The 13,135-nt window shown below is 40.9% G+C and overlaps 2 protein-coding genes across 2 annotated transcripts in view; both read right to left on the bottom strand.

Moving 5' to 3' along the window:
* MYO5C (myosin VC) overlaps positions 1–4,383 on the bottom strand; it is a 33,886-nt gene extending 29,503 nt beyond the window's left edge. The window contains exons 1-3 of the mRNA XM_039723549.1: positions 4,318–4,383; positions 1,249–1,359; positions 225–390 (exon numbers count right to left, since the gene is read on the bottom strand). Of these exons, the coding sequence (XP_039579483.1) occupies positions 225–390; positions 1,249–1,359; positions 4,318–4,344 (304 nt within the window). The 5' untranslated portion in view covers positions 4,345–4,383. The remainder of the gene's footprint in view (positions 1–224; positions 391–1,248; positions 1,360–4,317) is intronic.
* A 487-nt stretch (positions 4,384–4,870) lies between these two features.
* Positions 4,871–13,135, bottom strand: part of MYO5A (myosin VA) — an 87,317-nt gene continuing 79,052 nt past the window's right edge. Inside the window, 5 exon segments of the mRNA XM_039722992.1 lie at positions 4,871–8,479; positions 9,330–9,410; positions 10,713–10,887; positions 11,708–11,990; positions 12,842–12,992. Of these exon segments, the coding sequence (XP_039578926.1) occupies positions 8,327–8,479; positions 9,330–9,410; positions 10,713–10,887; positions 11,708–11,990; positions 12,842–12,992 (843 nt within the window). The 3' untranslated portion in view covers positions 4,871–8,326.

Here is a 13,135-nt window from a genome sequence, read left to right as displayed (position 1 = left end):
TATAAGAAATGCCTGGTTTTGGCAGTTGAAATAATACAAAGTAGCAATATTTTCTAGGTAGAATGTCCTGATGATCAAACAAGTCTATACTGACATATAAAACCAGTTAACATGAGCTAAAATACACTTCAGGAAAACGTTACACACATCATGTTGCAAATTGAATCAAGATCAATACTTTTTTTAAAAGATTTTTTAAAAACTCTTCATTTCACTTAGCTTACCACTATATGTGTAGATAAGCTTAGACTCCACAAAACGAATTTTAAGGTTGTGTAGAACAGCTGGTTCATGGAGATAACTGAGTGCAGTGAGATCATTTTCACCAACAAGTATGTCAGGATTTCGTAGTGGTGGCAAAGCAGCTGGATCAACAGGGTAACTCAGCTCCTTCAAGTAAAAATTACTTGAAATGTTATAAAATGCATTATATTTGCATAAATACAAATCTTCTACCTTTACATGAAGTTATAGAGTTGATGGAACCCTGTCTAATCTTCTGTTTCATTGATTCCATACATCCTACTGAACTTGGGGGAACTGAAGTGTTTGTTGCTTATGAAAAAGAAAGACTCATTCTCTTTACTTACAATATTTTGTATTGAAATCTGTAAAAATGGGACACATGTTTAGCTCTCTAAAAAAAGAATATTTCAAGTACAGATGAGAATAACAGATCAGCTGCAACAGAATGAAAGTGAAGACCTGGTCAGAACTCAAGTCAGCTCTATAATTATCCTTACTTGTAACACCTCAGTTTTCTTTACAGAAAATTTAAAACTCACTTCTGTTTCTTTCAACAAATCCATTAAAATAAATTAATACCTTTCATATTTATCTTTATGGAACAGGAATGCAGAAATACAGAAATACTGTCAAAGTATTAAATCTTTAAAGAACTTGGATATTGAAATTAACAATCTTACACAAACCAACTGAAAAAGCAAAAAGCTGGCTCTGTGAGAGAGAACTATGCCTGCTGTGCACTTCTGATTTTCACTTCAATTTAGGGTGAGTTTCAGGGCTTGTCTCCAAAGCAATCTTTGAGATATGTTCTCCATACTAATGAATACCAACAGTGGAATTGCACTCCTCGTATTTTTGGGCTGCAGATGTGCACTGTACCAATTTCAATATGATGAAAAAGGGAAATGTGTACATGTTATTCAGATCCCAGGATGGTGATGCTATGTTTCTGCATAAACATATCTCAGCAAACCCCACAATAATTCAGGCTTTTCTCCTTACAGTTCCATCTTCTAATTGCACATGCAGAAAAGTGTCTCCAGGTTTGTAGTTTTTTGTGATTTCTGCAGACTGCCAAACTTCTTCATTATCAGGGATCCAAACCCTGTTGTACTGTAACAGAAAAACAAGACAATAGTTAACTTAGCTACTATCATAATACCAGGCTAGCATTAAAAAATACCTTTCAAACATCAAGTGCAACCTCATTCTGGGACTTTTGGCGATTAATATTAGCTCTGTACAGCAGGATATATTTTTTATGATTTTGTTATTTTTTATGAAAGAATAAAAAAAGAAAGCAGACTCATTAATTTCAGACATGCATATTCTGCTCCTGTTCAGAGCAGAGTCTGCAGAACAACACAGCATGCAGGAAGGTGAGCAAGGGCCAGACTGTTGCCAGGCTCTTCAAATCCTCTAACACTGAACAAAGAATAAAACACACTTAAGGGAGAGACCTTGTTTCTAGGAGGGTTCAAATAAGCAAGTAGCAGAGAAAGCATCTCATCACCAGAATTCAGACAATCAGGTATAGAAAATCACTTCCCTGAATTCAAGTAGAGGACACTGAACTCAGAATGCATTTTGCCATAGGCACATTGTCATACCTAAGAAAGACTGCACAGTTCCCTTTCTTTTAATGGGACTGAAGTGCAACCTCCAAACATCTTTCCCTGCTCTAGGACAAACTTCAAAGACTACTGGCTGGTTTCTTTCTTTAAAGCATACTTTAGCTCCATCCCAGCAAGGTATCTGTAACCTACTGAAGCATAGATATTTGAAAAAAAATATTTGAATGTAAGTTATGCTGTTTGAACCATTTAGTTCTCCTATGCTGAAGTTAAAATGCAGAAGCAAAAGCAGCTTCTTTAAATGCTCTGCCTGAGAAGCTGTGGGAAGCGACAGTCCTTAAAAGGATATAACAAAGCTGGAAACCTCAGTTAGTAGGTATTACTTTACTGATGTGGAGTGTGTCCTTCTCATCCTGACAGGGTTTGACAAAACGACATCGTTGTCCTACTCACAAAATAAACTGTAATGTGTACTCTTCCAGCATCTTTCTGTTTTGATAGCCAAAACCCTTCCCTTAATTCCCTCACCCTAGCTGTATTCATGGTCAGTTGAAACAAGCTGTTTAAATAAACCTGTGAGAACTGCTGCAGCTGCTTTCTTGAAAAATTAACATTAGTCACCATTTCATGGAGTGTGAGCAGACCCACGGATCCCTTGGGGACTTGAATTCTCTTTCCTTTTGGTGCTGCAACTGTTACAGGTTTTGGCACAAGCGACTTTTTTCTTCTCCAGTTTGGAAGGAGCCTTGGAAGCTCCAGCAGATCCTGAGAACATGAGAGTCTCTGCCCCAAGAACCCCACTGAGCCTGCAGGTGGGTGCCTACACCTGCAAGCTGCACTGCACAGCTGTAGCTGCCTTAATTCTAACCCCAAGGATCACCACCAAACAATGTAGGGCAGGAGGGACTTGCACAAGAACGTCCTGTGAGTGAGCCTGTGCTGCTCAGGGACTTCTCCAGCTGGGTTTTCAGTATCTCTAAGGACAGACATTGACCCTTCTAGTGTGCCACACACCAACCTGGTGCTCATCAGGGGGTGAACAACCACAGCTGCTTCCATGACACCTCCTTGCTGATGCTTTCAGCATGATGGCAGTTTTCACACAATATCCAAATCCCAAAGACATTTTCTAAACAACCCCGAACAACTGTAGTGGCAATGTTTTCATCTATCTGACCGAGGGGACAAAAGCTCAGCTCCACAAGTATTTATATAATGGCCACATGAAAGACGTGGCTAAATTAGCTTTATATTTGAGTTTTCCGTGTTTATCCAACTCAAAATTGTTATTTGTGTCATTCCTACACTATGCTGATCTCCTCCTGGCTTACAAAAAGTGCTTGTTAAATTGAATTCTTTGTTTGCTGTTGTTCTTTGTGAGTTAGAATATCGCCACCAAACAGCCTCAGGGGCACACAGTGTGTTCCCATGCAAGAAAATGAACTGCACTAGGTCAAGGACGAGAAAGGGAGGGAGGAGAATGTGATAAAAGCACTCCTGATTCTTCAGGAAAGGCCCCTGGAGTTGCAGGAGCCTCCACTGGCAAATGCACCCAGCCTAGAGAGTTGGCTGTCTCCAAACCCTGCCTCGCAGGTAAACAGACGGGAGTTTGCTCATTTCCGTGTCAGGTTACACCCGCACTCCTTCCCCCTTCACCTCTCCAGCATTCCTGGGAAAACCGCGCTCCTTCTCGCAGCGGCTCCGAGCAGCAGCGGGACCCACGAGCCCTGCAGCACCCGGCTCGCTGGGAGCAGCTGCTGCTGCAAGGTGAGCGACAGGCTCACTAAATCACCCACATACCCCTGCTGGCTTGTTATTTAAAGCTAAGCAAACAAACGATACGTCACAACACTCCGGCGACTACAGGAGAAGAGGGAAAAGTTGTGCAAAAGTTTCAGGAGGCGCTTTAAAGAGGAAGAATCTGCTTTAGGGCCAAGCTCTGCCGCACACATTCAATATCTGCCCAGCAGAAAGCGCGGCGCTCCGAGCCTGAGCGCCCAGGGAAGGGCAGTTAAACCTTCACGTCGCCTAATCGCTGGCTAGAACAGCGAGACCTGCTCGCGGAGGCCGAGACTCTCACAAAAGGAGCGTTTTTTCTCAAAGAGAAGTGTCTCCGCACGGTGCCCTGTGTGCGGTGCCCCGCACGGGCGGCTCCGCGCTGTGCCCACCGCCCGCGGGCACCAAGGGCTCCGGCACAGCCCTCACGGCCCCTTCCCCATGGCCAGCCCCAGCCCCAGCCCCGCTACGGCACAGCCCTCACGGCCCCTTCCCCATGGCCAGCCCCAGCCCCAGCCCCGCTACGGCAGAGCCCTCACGGCCCCTTCCCCTCAGCCCTTCTCCAGCCCCAGCCCCGCTCCGGCGGAACCCACACGGTCCCTTGAGCTCGGGCCAGCCCCAGTGGAGCCCGCACGGCCCCTTGCCCTCGGGCCAGCCTCAGCCCCGCTCCGGCGGAGCCCACACAGCCCCTTGCCCTCAGCCCTTCCCCAGCCCCTCTCACCTGCGTGTAGAGCTCGGCCAGCGCCATCGGGGCACAGCCGCGGTTGTGCGGACAGGGCTCCGCAGGTGCCGCGGCCCGGCCCCCGCCCCGGGGCGTGGGGAGCGGCCCTGCCCCGCTCCCGCCCGGCCCGGCCCGCACAGCCCGGCACAGCGGGCAGCAGGATCCCGGCTCTGGCCGTCCGGAGCTGGGCGTGCTCCCAGCCACCGTCCTGGCACCTCGGACACACCTTTAGGGAGCGGGAATGACGGACACGGCGGCTGCCAGAGGGTCCCCAGGGAGCAGTCCTGACCCAGCGGAGAGAACCAACAGACACATTAATCACCGCCCTACAAAGCGCTGTAAAGGAATTTCTATGACAAGCTCAGAATAAGATAAAAAATAACAACTCTGAGTGCATTTAGTAGGTTTAAAGTGCTAGCAGGTGCTACAGTTGAATATAATTTATGAGGAAGAAGACTTGAATAATCACAATGCCGTGTTTTAGCAGGCAGGTACCTGCTAGACCCACCAGCCCTCCACCCAACACAAGGAGCTTCCATAGCACACAAGGGAATGCAGTTACTCAAATTTTATTTCAGGAACATTTAATATCAGACAACAAAACACCCTAACCAGAAGTGGGTTATGTTGAACAAAGCATTCTCCCATAAGCACAGCAGTTTATGGCACACTGCTGCTATCTGGGTGTGTATTTACACATCCTCAGATTTTAACCAACTCCCTTGGCAGTCAACACCAAGCCTGCCGTGGAGGCAGAGGGAACCCTGTGACCAGCTGGGGTCTATGCCAGCACACAGCTCATGAGCCATCAACCAACCAAAGAAACCCTGAAACAAACTGTACAGTTGTACTTTTATTTGGACATTTTCCAGTGATAGCTATTAGGCTACAGTTTTTATGATGCATACATTTACTAAGTACAACATCAGACACTACAACAGATCAGAGCTCAGGTAATTCTGACAATGTTTTGTTTTTCATCTATGTACTGTAGTGGCATCAAGTGAAAACCTATGTTTAAAGGCTTTTACTCATCGCATGAAGTATCAGCATCTTAAAAAACCCAAGTGTTTGCTCATAGTTTTAGTATGGTATTTGAAATGTGTTCAGTTTAAATCACAAATTACATATAGACCTTCAAATTGCAATTGCTGGTGTTTCCAAGTTGGGAACAAATGTTGCTGGATATCAATCCACTTTCAATGAAACTGATGCTACTTTTTCCTGTAACAGATTAATCTCAGTTAACCGACTTAAGCACTTTTATGTTCCATCCCAGTTTGAAGTGTGAGAAACAATTTTTCAAAATTTGGATAGAAGACTGTGTCCTAAACAGACCTATCAGAATAAAGTGATCACTGGAATAAAAATACACCAAACTGAATGAGGTAATTATTGTGCAAAATCTGTAGAATAACTGTATATATTTCTAAGGGGTCATTGACAAGTATTTTTCCAGCATCTGATAAAATCTATAATCTCAATAGATAATAAATTAAAATATAAAAGATATGTCCACATTAAAGGAGCATAACAATGATTCAAAGGAAAAAAAAGTTCTTTAAATAATTCTGCATTATATTCCATGGTTAAAGAGATTTTAGTCCTAAGGTGAAAGTTATATTATACACTCACACTAAAATTTTACTTCTGAAAAGTGCATGTAAAATACTGCCATGTAAAATGTTAGATGAATTACCAACTACACATCTATTCCAACTCAAAAATATTTTCCTTTAAAACATGTCAAGCAGCATATACTTTTAATGTGATACAAAAGTAATACCAGTCAAACCACTGAGTTTAAGGATGATACCTATAAATTACTAGACACTGCTTTTTTTAAGGAAACGATACAATAAGGCTTTTTACAGGTAAACAAACTGCAAAAATAAACAAAAATACATTTAGGCATACATTTTAAACACTAACGCTTAAGTAATGGATACATTTCCTGATCTACAGTATGAACACACTGTAATGCCAATTGTTTGTTTTTCAATAGGAGAAAAAAAATTGGGAGGTCAGCATGTTCTCCTGTGTTTTCTTTCCTAACCCTGTTACTGGATGCGAAGGCTTTGCCATTACATTCTCACAAGTACAGTACCTGACAGTCTGAAAACGACCTTACACCTCATTTGCAGCCACTTCACAGCAGCCAGAATTTCAGAAATCAAGCAAAAATTGAGTGTTTGGTATATGATGCAGAGGAAAACCTAAATCATTTAGCAAAGATCATTCAGAACCTTTTTACAATGCAGTACAAATTCTTGGAAGTACTGGCATGATCCATCAAATGTAATATGGGCCATTTGAATACAAGATGACAGGAGCATCTTCAAATGATACTGAGAAAGTTTATGTTGTCTTTATTTCCAGTTTTAGCAACCATACAAACAGCATGTCTGCCTTTCAAGTAAAACAAAACTGAAATGTTTCAGTCTGCTTAACAGCAAATCTTTTCTCTGTGAACTTGCAGGCAAACAGAGGAGCACCAAACAGTCTAATAGTGTACCTCTAGGTTATTTATCAATATTGTAAAATAAATTAATGTTAACACTAAGATGCAGATTATTATAATACATTAAAAATATTGCACAATGCAACTGAGCAATGTGTGTGGCTTTATTTTTACATGTATGTTTGAGCCATCCACCACAGAACTGGAACCTTGCGCCAGGCTTCCACGCTTATGCCTCACATTGTGAAATGTGAGTTTTATATGGCAGATCCAAGATGTGTGAGACAGAAAAATCTTTCCAGTAAAATGTGCAACATTCAAAATAACTCAGTTTCTCATTATGCACTCTGATTTCCAACCATTAAATCAGCATGAATCATAGTCAAGTGACAGCATCATAGTCAAAACCTACTTAACTTTCTTGTTAGTCAACCTTTCTAAGAATGAGAGCCTTGGGCTACTGCAGAAATTTTCTATTAAAGTTTTTCCTCTCATATTCCAGTGAGAAAGAAGACTTTCCTCTGTAGTTATTTCTTTTTTTAAGTGGCAAAAAAACCAAGAGATTATACTTAAAATACACAATGCCATCTCTGGGGTCTACAAACAAAGAACATTAGACAGACTGTAACCTAAATAAATACTAAAATCATTACTGACTTCTGATCGTTTGTTTCCAGATTCTGTATTTTTAGCTAACTACTTCTAAAAATAACTAAATGTGTAATTTCCAGTGTGCTACTTGTGCTTAGTTACCATTTTCCTCTACAGGTGTTACTTGATACAATGTGCAAAAATCCAGTTAAAATAACAGACTGCAACAGACTGTAAATAAGGTTGACAACAAAAAAATGAAGTGTCTTATTTTTAGTGCTTAGTATGATACTGTCATACATGTAAAACAACAGAATGTGCAGCAGCGATTTAGTTTGCTTGGTAAACCACAGTTCTAACAAATAAACACCTAAGTTAGAGCATATAGTGAGCTATAGGACTTATCACTACAATTTATGTCAAACTGACATAAATGAGGAAGTGGTTTAAGAAATAACTTTATATATTGCCAGTTTGTGTTTTTCCATTCAGTTTTTACAAATTAAATGTAACAGGCTCCCACGTGACTGTGTATTCTACAAAATGCCTTACTTTCAAGTTTTCCATGTCCAGGACTGTGACTGTCCCTATTGGTCCCCACCTATGAGAAGATTACATATGGATTTTAATTTACACTATTTAAATATGTTACTAAAGATCTAAAAATGTCTCTAGACAGCTGAAGACACAATTTTTGTCCAAGCCCGATTTCCATACTCTGGACATGTTCGAATCAGTGATGTCCTCATCAATGCAGTGACTGAGCACAAATGCACATCTTTCTAGGAGCATTCAGCCTGTGGTGCTGCTGTGCAGTTCCCAGCTACCTTAACTACACACCTGGGCTTAGACAGGCTTTTGTTCAGAAAACGTGGGGTTAGTGGCTCACTATGTTTTAACAGGTACAGATATCAGGCAACTGGTTCTCCATCTAACACTGACGGCACATCCTGGGGATCACACACGTGATATGAAGCCCAGGCCCAAGCTGGCTGGGATCTGAATGGTTTCTAAAGCCAGAGAGGATGGATTAAAGGGGAAAGTAACAGGGAAGATGTGTTTGGCATCCATGAGCAACTGAGGAGAGTCCTTCCTGTCTCGCAGACGCACCTGCAAAGACAAGAAAGGGATGACATTTAGCCAGCTGACTGGTAAGAGCCACCTTGCAAAGCTGATCTGTGCTCACAGACGTGTGTGTGCAAACACACTCTGTGCTAACCTGAGCTGACACATTTACACCAGCTGTGACTTTAACCTGCAGTTACTTTGATCTGCTTCAGTTCTGCACATCTTCCCCTTAACAATGCAATCTGGGAATACTTAGATTCCCTGCAAAAGGAAGATTTTGCCCAGTAACCATCTTTTCAGTAAGTAGAATTACAGCTTTATCTCAGTTCTACCTTCCCAATTTCCCTTATCTTGCAATACTGTAATTCAATTTCTAATAGATCACAAATTTCATGTTTGTTTCCTTAATTTTGCTCTACTGGCTGCTTCTCTTCAGAGTTTTCAAAACTTTTCATTTTCACAAATATATACAAAAATAGAAGGGGTAAATTAAGAACTTTGGTATAGATATAGGCCTCAGTTTTCAAAGCACAGAACTTCACATACAGACACAGGTCTGAATGAATTTGCACATCTAAATCTTAGTGCTTCAAAAGTTGTCACACAAGTGAGGTTACATACACAAAGATGAATAGGCACAAAAATCTCTCACCTAAAAGCTTCATACATAGTGACAGGGAAACTAACACTTTCATGTAAGTCTGGAGGCAGGAATTCCTAATTGCTTAAATTTTAAGGCTGACTTCACCTATTCAATGCTGTTAAACTATGATAGCTAAAAAGCACAGTTTAACTAATTTTCCTCAATGTATTTCAGGGTGCAAACAATTTTGGCTGATCAGAGGTTTTCTTAGAAATAGTCAAATGGTTTTTGATGAAAAGACAGACATACCTGTATTGTACGTATAAATGACACCAAGACTCTCTCTTCAAACTCATTAACTGGAGTATACAAATTCAGAACTTTGACAATCTGTGAAAAAGAACAATCACTTTCAGGTTCATGTTACTGACCAATCGACAGATGCATCCGTGATTACTAATAATATAGTTTTAAAATTAGCTATTTAAAAAAAAGAAAGTTATTTTCAAGCATCTGTTATTTTTCTGCTTTATTGATTAATGCAGAATTCAATCACCCTGCCCAATGCTATGTTAAATGACTGCCTCCTTCAGAACACATGACGTAGAAACCCAAAATTTCTACATATGTGATGAAAATACGAAATGATGGAAAAAAATCACGAGAAGTAACTGATTGTTCTCTTACCCACCCCAAAAACATGATGAATTTCTCACCCTAATTTTTACCCTGTAGTCATGACCTCCTGTAGTCTTACAACTTCTCTGTTTTTCAAGAGAGTGAGCTATTCTCTAAAAACAGGGCTAAAACCACCAAAGGAAAAATTACACAACAAAGATTTTAAACAATAATATGGGTGAAACTTGTAAAACCTATTAAATATTCTCTTTGGTTTTTTACCATTCCCTTTATTTAAAAACCAAAACATTTTGTTAAAAAGTTAAAACACAGCACATGGAATTCTAACTTCTTATTCAATAGAATGCTAAGTGACCTTCCAGTAACGTGAATTAATAAATCAAAATAGCTTTATTAATGCAAATGCAAGTGCTGACACAACTGTGAAAGAAAGGAAAATTTCTTCCTTTTCCTGGTGAGAATTGTTCAGTAAGCATCAAAGATGCTTGGGTCCATTTATTCCTGTACAACCTCTATGCAAATGTAGCATGGTTTGAAAAAGAAGTGCAACGTATCTGTACAAAATCTGAGCTTTCATAAATAGGAGTCTGTTTACTGAGACCCACTTGGTTCAGCCTTTGAGGCTAATGGGTACAGTAACCTCACACTCTTGTTCGCAGACTCACAGACAACAGCTCTGTTTGAATTGTCCATCAGCTTGGCTGGATACCAACTCTGATGGCAGAAAGACCAACTCCTACTACCCTAGGCAGAGCTGTCTGGAGTACAGAGATGTCTTTTAATAAAGACTTTTCTCTAAGGATTTCCAAAAACTGAGAGACTGTGTACAGCACTGCACCCTGCACAATCTATTGAGCTTCCTCTCATTTGTTCAAAACTTATCTCACACACCAGACTCAAAAGGATCTGGTCCTTTTTTCACCCCTCCAACTTAATCTGTTTTAGCAAAACCAAGTAAGAAACCTCCAAGTCATGCGTGACAGCAGTGCTGGCAGAGATAGCAACACCAACAGAGCAGAGAGCTGCTCAGACAGACAATGGGGATTTGCTCACCTGGGCAGTGGTCAGTGCATTGCACATTGAACATATGGCTTCTGCATCTTCATCTGTTTTCTTTTTTACTTGCAACAACTGTGCAGCCTGGATGAGGGGTTCCAGGGTTTCCTTAGCCCCACTATTCATCAAATTTTTATCACGTAGCCATTCCTCCAGTTGACTCACATTGTATCTGTACAAAGAGAAAAGAGCATCAAGAACATTAATGCTTGATTATGGATAAAAGGGAAGCATGTGCAATATCTCTGTCCCAGTGCTGCTCCTTCCCAGAAGAAGTTGTGTTATGTGTTTTTCTGTCTTGTTATTTTGTCTTCACACTGTTTTCTTCAAATTAAGGCAGGGATTTTGACTTTCACAACAGTTAGAAACTATGGTCAAAGATTTCCACTAACTAGTCTTTCCCATTTGTTTCTGTTCCTATTAATTGCATGAATGTGATAAAAGAAAGGCAAATGAGATTTTGCCCATGTTAAAGTACAAGGCTTTGGGATGTAACCTGAGGGACTGGAATGCCCTGGCTAAATTTCCTGACATATGCCAGTAAAATCCATTGAACAAATGATGTGAAATGCAGGAGATGATTCAGATGGCTTTACCTCAGGATGCAGCAAACTAGTGTAGACAAAGAGGTATCCCCTGCACCATCAGTATACAAAAAAAAGCAGCAGATATGTTTGCTACTCTTCTCTAAAAGCTGAGGAAGCAGTTACCAACATTTCACCTACAGTTCTGATTCCTACTTGATAATGAAACATTTTTTAGTTTGTTTCTACTGAATTTCCTTGAATGTCAGGTAGGATTTGGCCAAAGTCAAGTAAGCTGTTTTTAACCAAATTCCACCAAATCAGTTCAACACCATCTGCACCTGTTTGCACGTGGAAAAATAGATATTCCAGATATCTGCTGCTCCATCAAGATGATATTCAGCAATGTCAAGAGTTCAATAAGACTTCCAGCAGTGCACTGCAGAGCAGTGTAACAAGCTGTCCCACCTTATCTGCATTCCTTTGCTCCAGGAGCACATGTCCTTGCGCAGGAGGAGGTTGTTGAGCGTCACGGCCCCAATGATGTAGAACATCTGCTTGACCACCTGTTTGATGAGCTCTGGGTCCATGCCGTGCTGGCACATCACCGAGTGGAAGGAGTTCAGCTGCCGGATGATGGAGTCCAAGGTGTAGGTGCCCTCGTCAGCAATGCTGGACGTTCTCTTCCGCAGCCCTGTCGGTTTCACCCCTGACACGCCTTGGATGGTCTCGTGCTCCAGCATTCCTGAAACTGCATTTGGGTGGCACCATTATTGCAATGGCTGACAGCTGCTGATACACAAGCATGTTGGGCAAGACAACAAAGCAGGGAGAGCAGGCTGGGCTTTCTGCTGGCCACAGTTTACCATGGTTTCCAGAAATTGTGTGTCCCACTATGTCTGGCAAAATCTAAGTTCACGGGGTTTTTACAAGATTCCAGCATGTGTGTTTAAAAGGACTGAATTTAAAGGACTGTGTTTAAAAGGTCTGAATCTAGCTCAGGAAAGTACTTTTTTCCACCTAGAGTCATGTGAGCAGCAGAATCAGCAAACTGAGAGCCCCTCCATTCTTTTAAATGTTGTGATTGGAAAGCATCATGAAAATTTCTGTGAGAGTATTGTCGCAACAGAAAATGAAAAGTATTCTTAATGAAAAAAAAAAACCTCTGTGAATGTTAGCTTTATCACTGCTTGTGATTTAATTCCTCACTGCTGTCCATAACAACTAAACATTTTTTCCATACTCATTTCAATTAAGAGTTCTCATGTAATTAAAGTCTAATTTTTCCATGGGATATTTCCCAACAGACAGGGTAACAAAGATCAGATTGTCCTGACAGCTTCCTCCTGCAAATGCCTGATTTATGCCAAGCATGAATAAGGTATACCAATTTATTCTGGCACTGCCAGAAGAACCAGTCACAGTTTATTTTTCCTCTAATCCAACCTGTCCAGAATAGCCATTGTCATCTCTGAACAGAACACCAGAGATGTAATGAAACTCTACTGTTTAGGAAGAAATACAAGATACATCTACTACCATCATAACAATTTTAATTTTGGTACTGTGTTGTGAATTTTAAGGATTTCAACTTTGCCTTACCAATCATTGGTTGCAGAATATTTTCCAACACTCGGACAAGTTGTTGGTAGATCTGAATAGCCAAGTCACTCAGTACTTGTCTGTATTCAGCTAAATCAAAATTAGTGAGGCAGTGTTCATTTTGACGAGGCGTATTATGCTTCATAAACCCCTGCATTCATAAAATAACAGAAATTAATGCTTCAGTAGAGGACAAAAATATTACACAAACCCAGCATTTGCATTTTCTTTCATGTAACTGACAAATAATACCTTAAGTCACAGCCCCTCAAAATTTTAGTTTGGAACTTTGTC

The sequence above is a fragment of the Passer montanus genome, unplaced genomic scaffold (assembly GCF_014805655.1).
Source record: "Passer montanus isolate IOZ18808 unplaced genomic scaffold, ASM1480565v1 scaffold5, whole genome shotgun sequence".
NCBI classification, from domain to species: Eukaryota; Metazoa; Chordata; class Aves; order Passeriformes; family Passeridae; genus Passer; species Passer montanus.
Note: the sequence above shows the minus strand (reverse complement) of the source record. Positions and strands in the feature narration are given on the sequence as shown.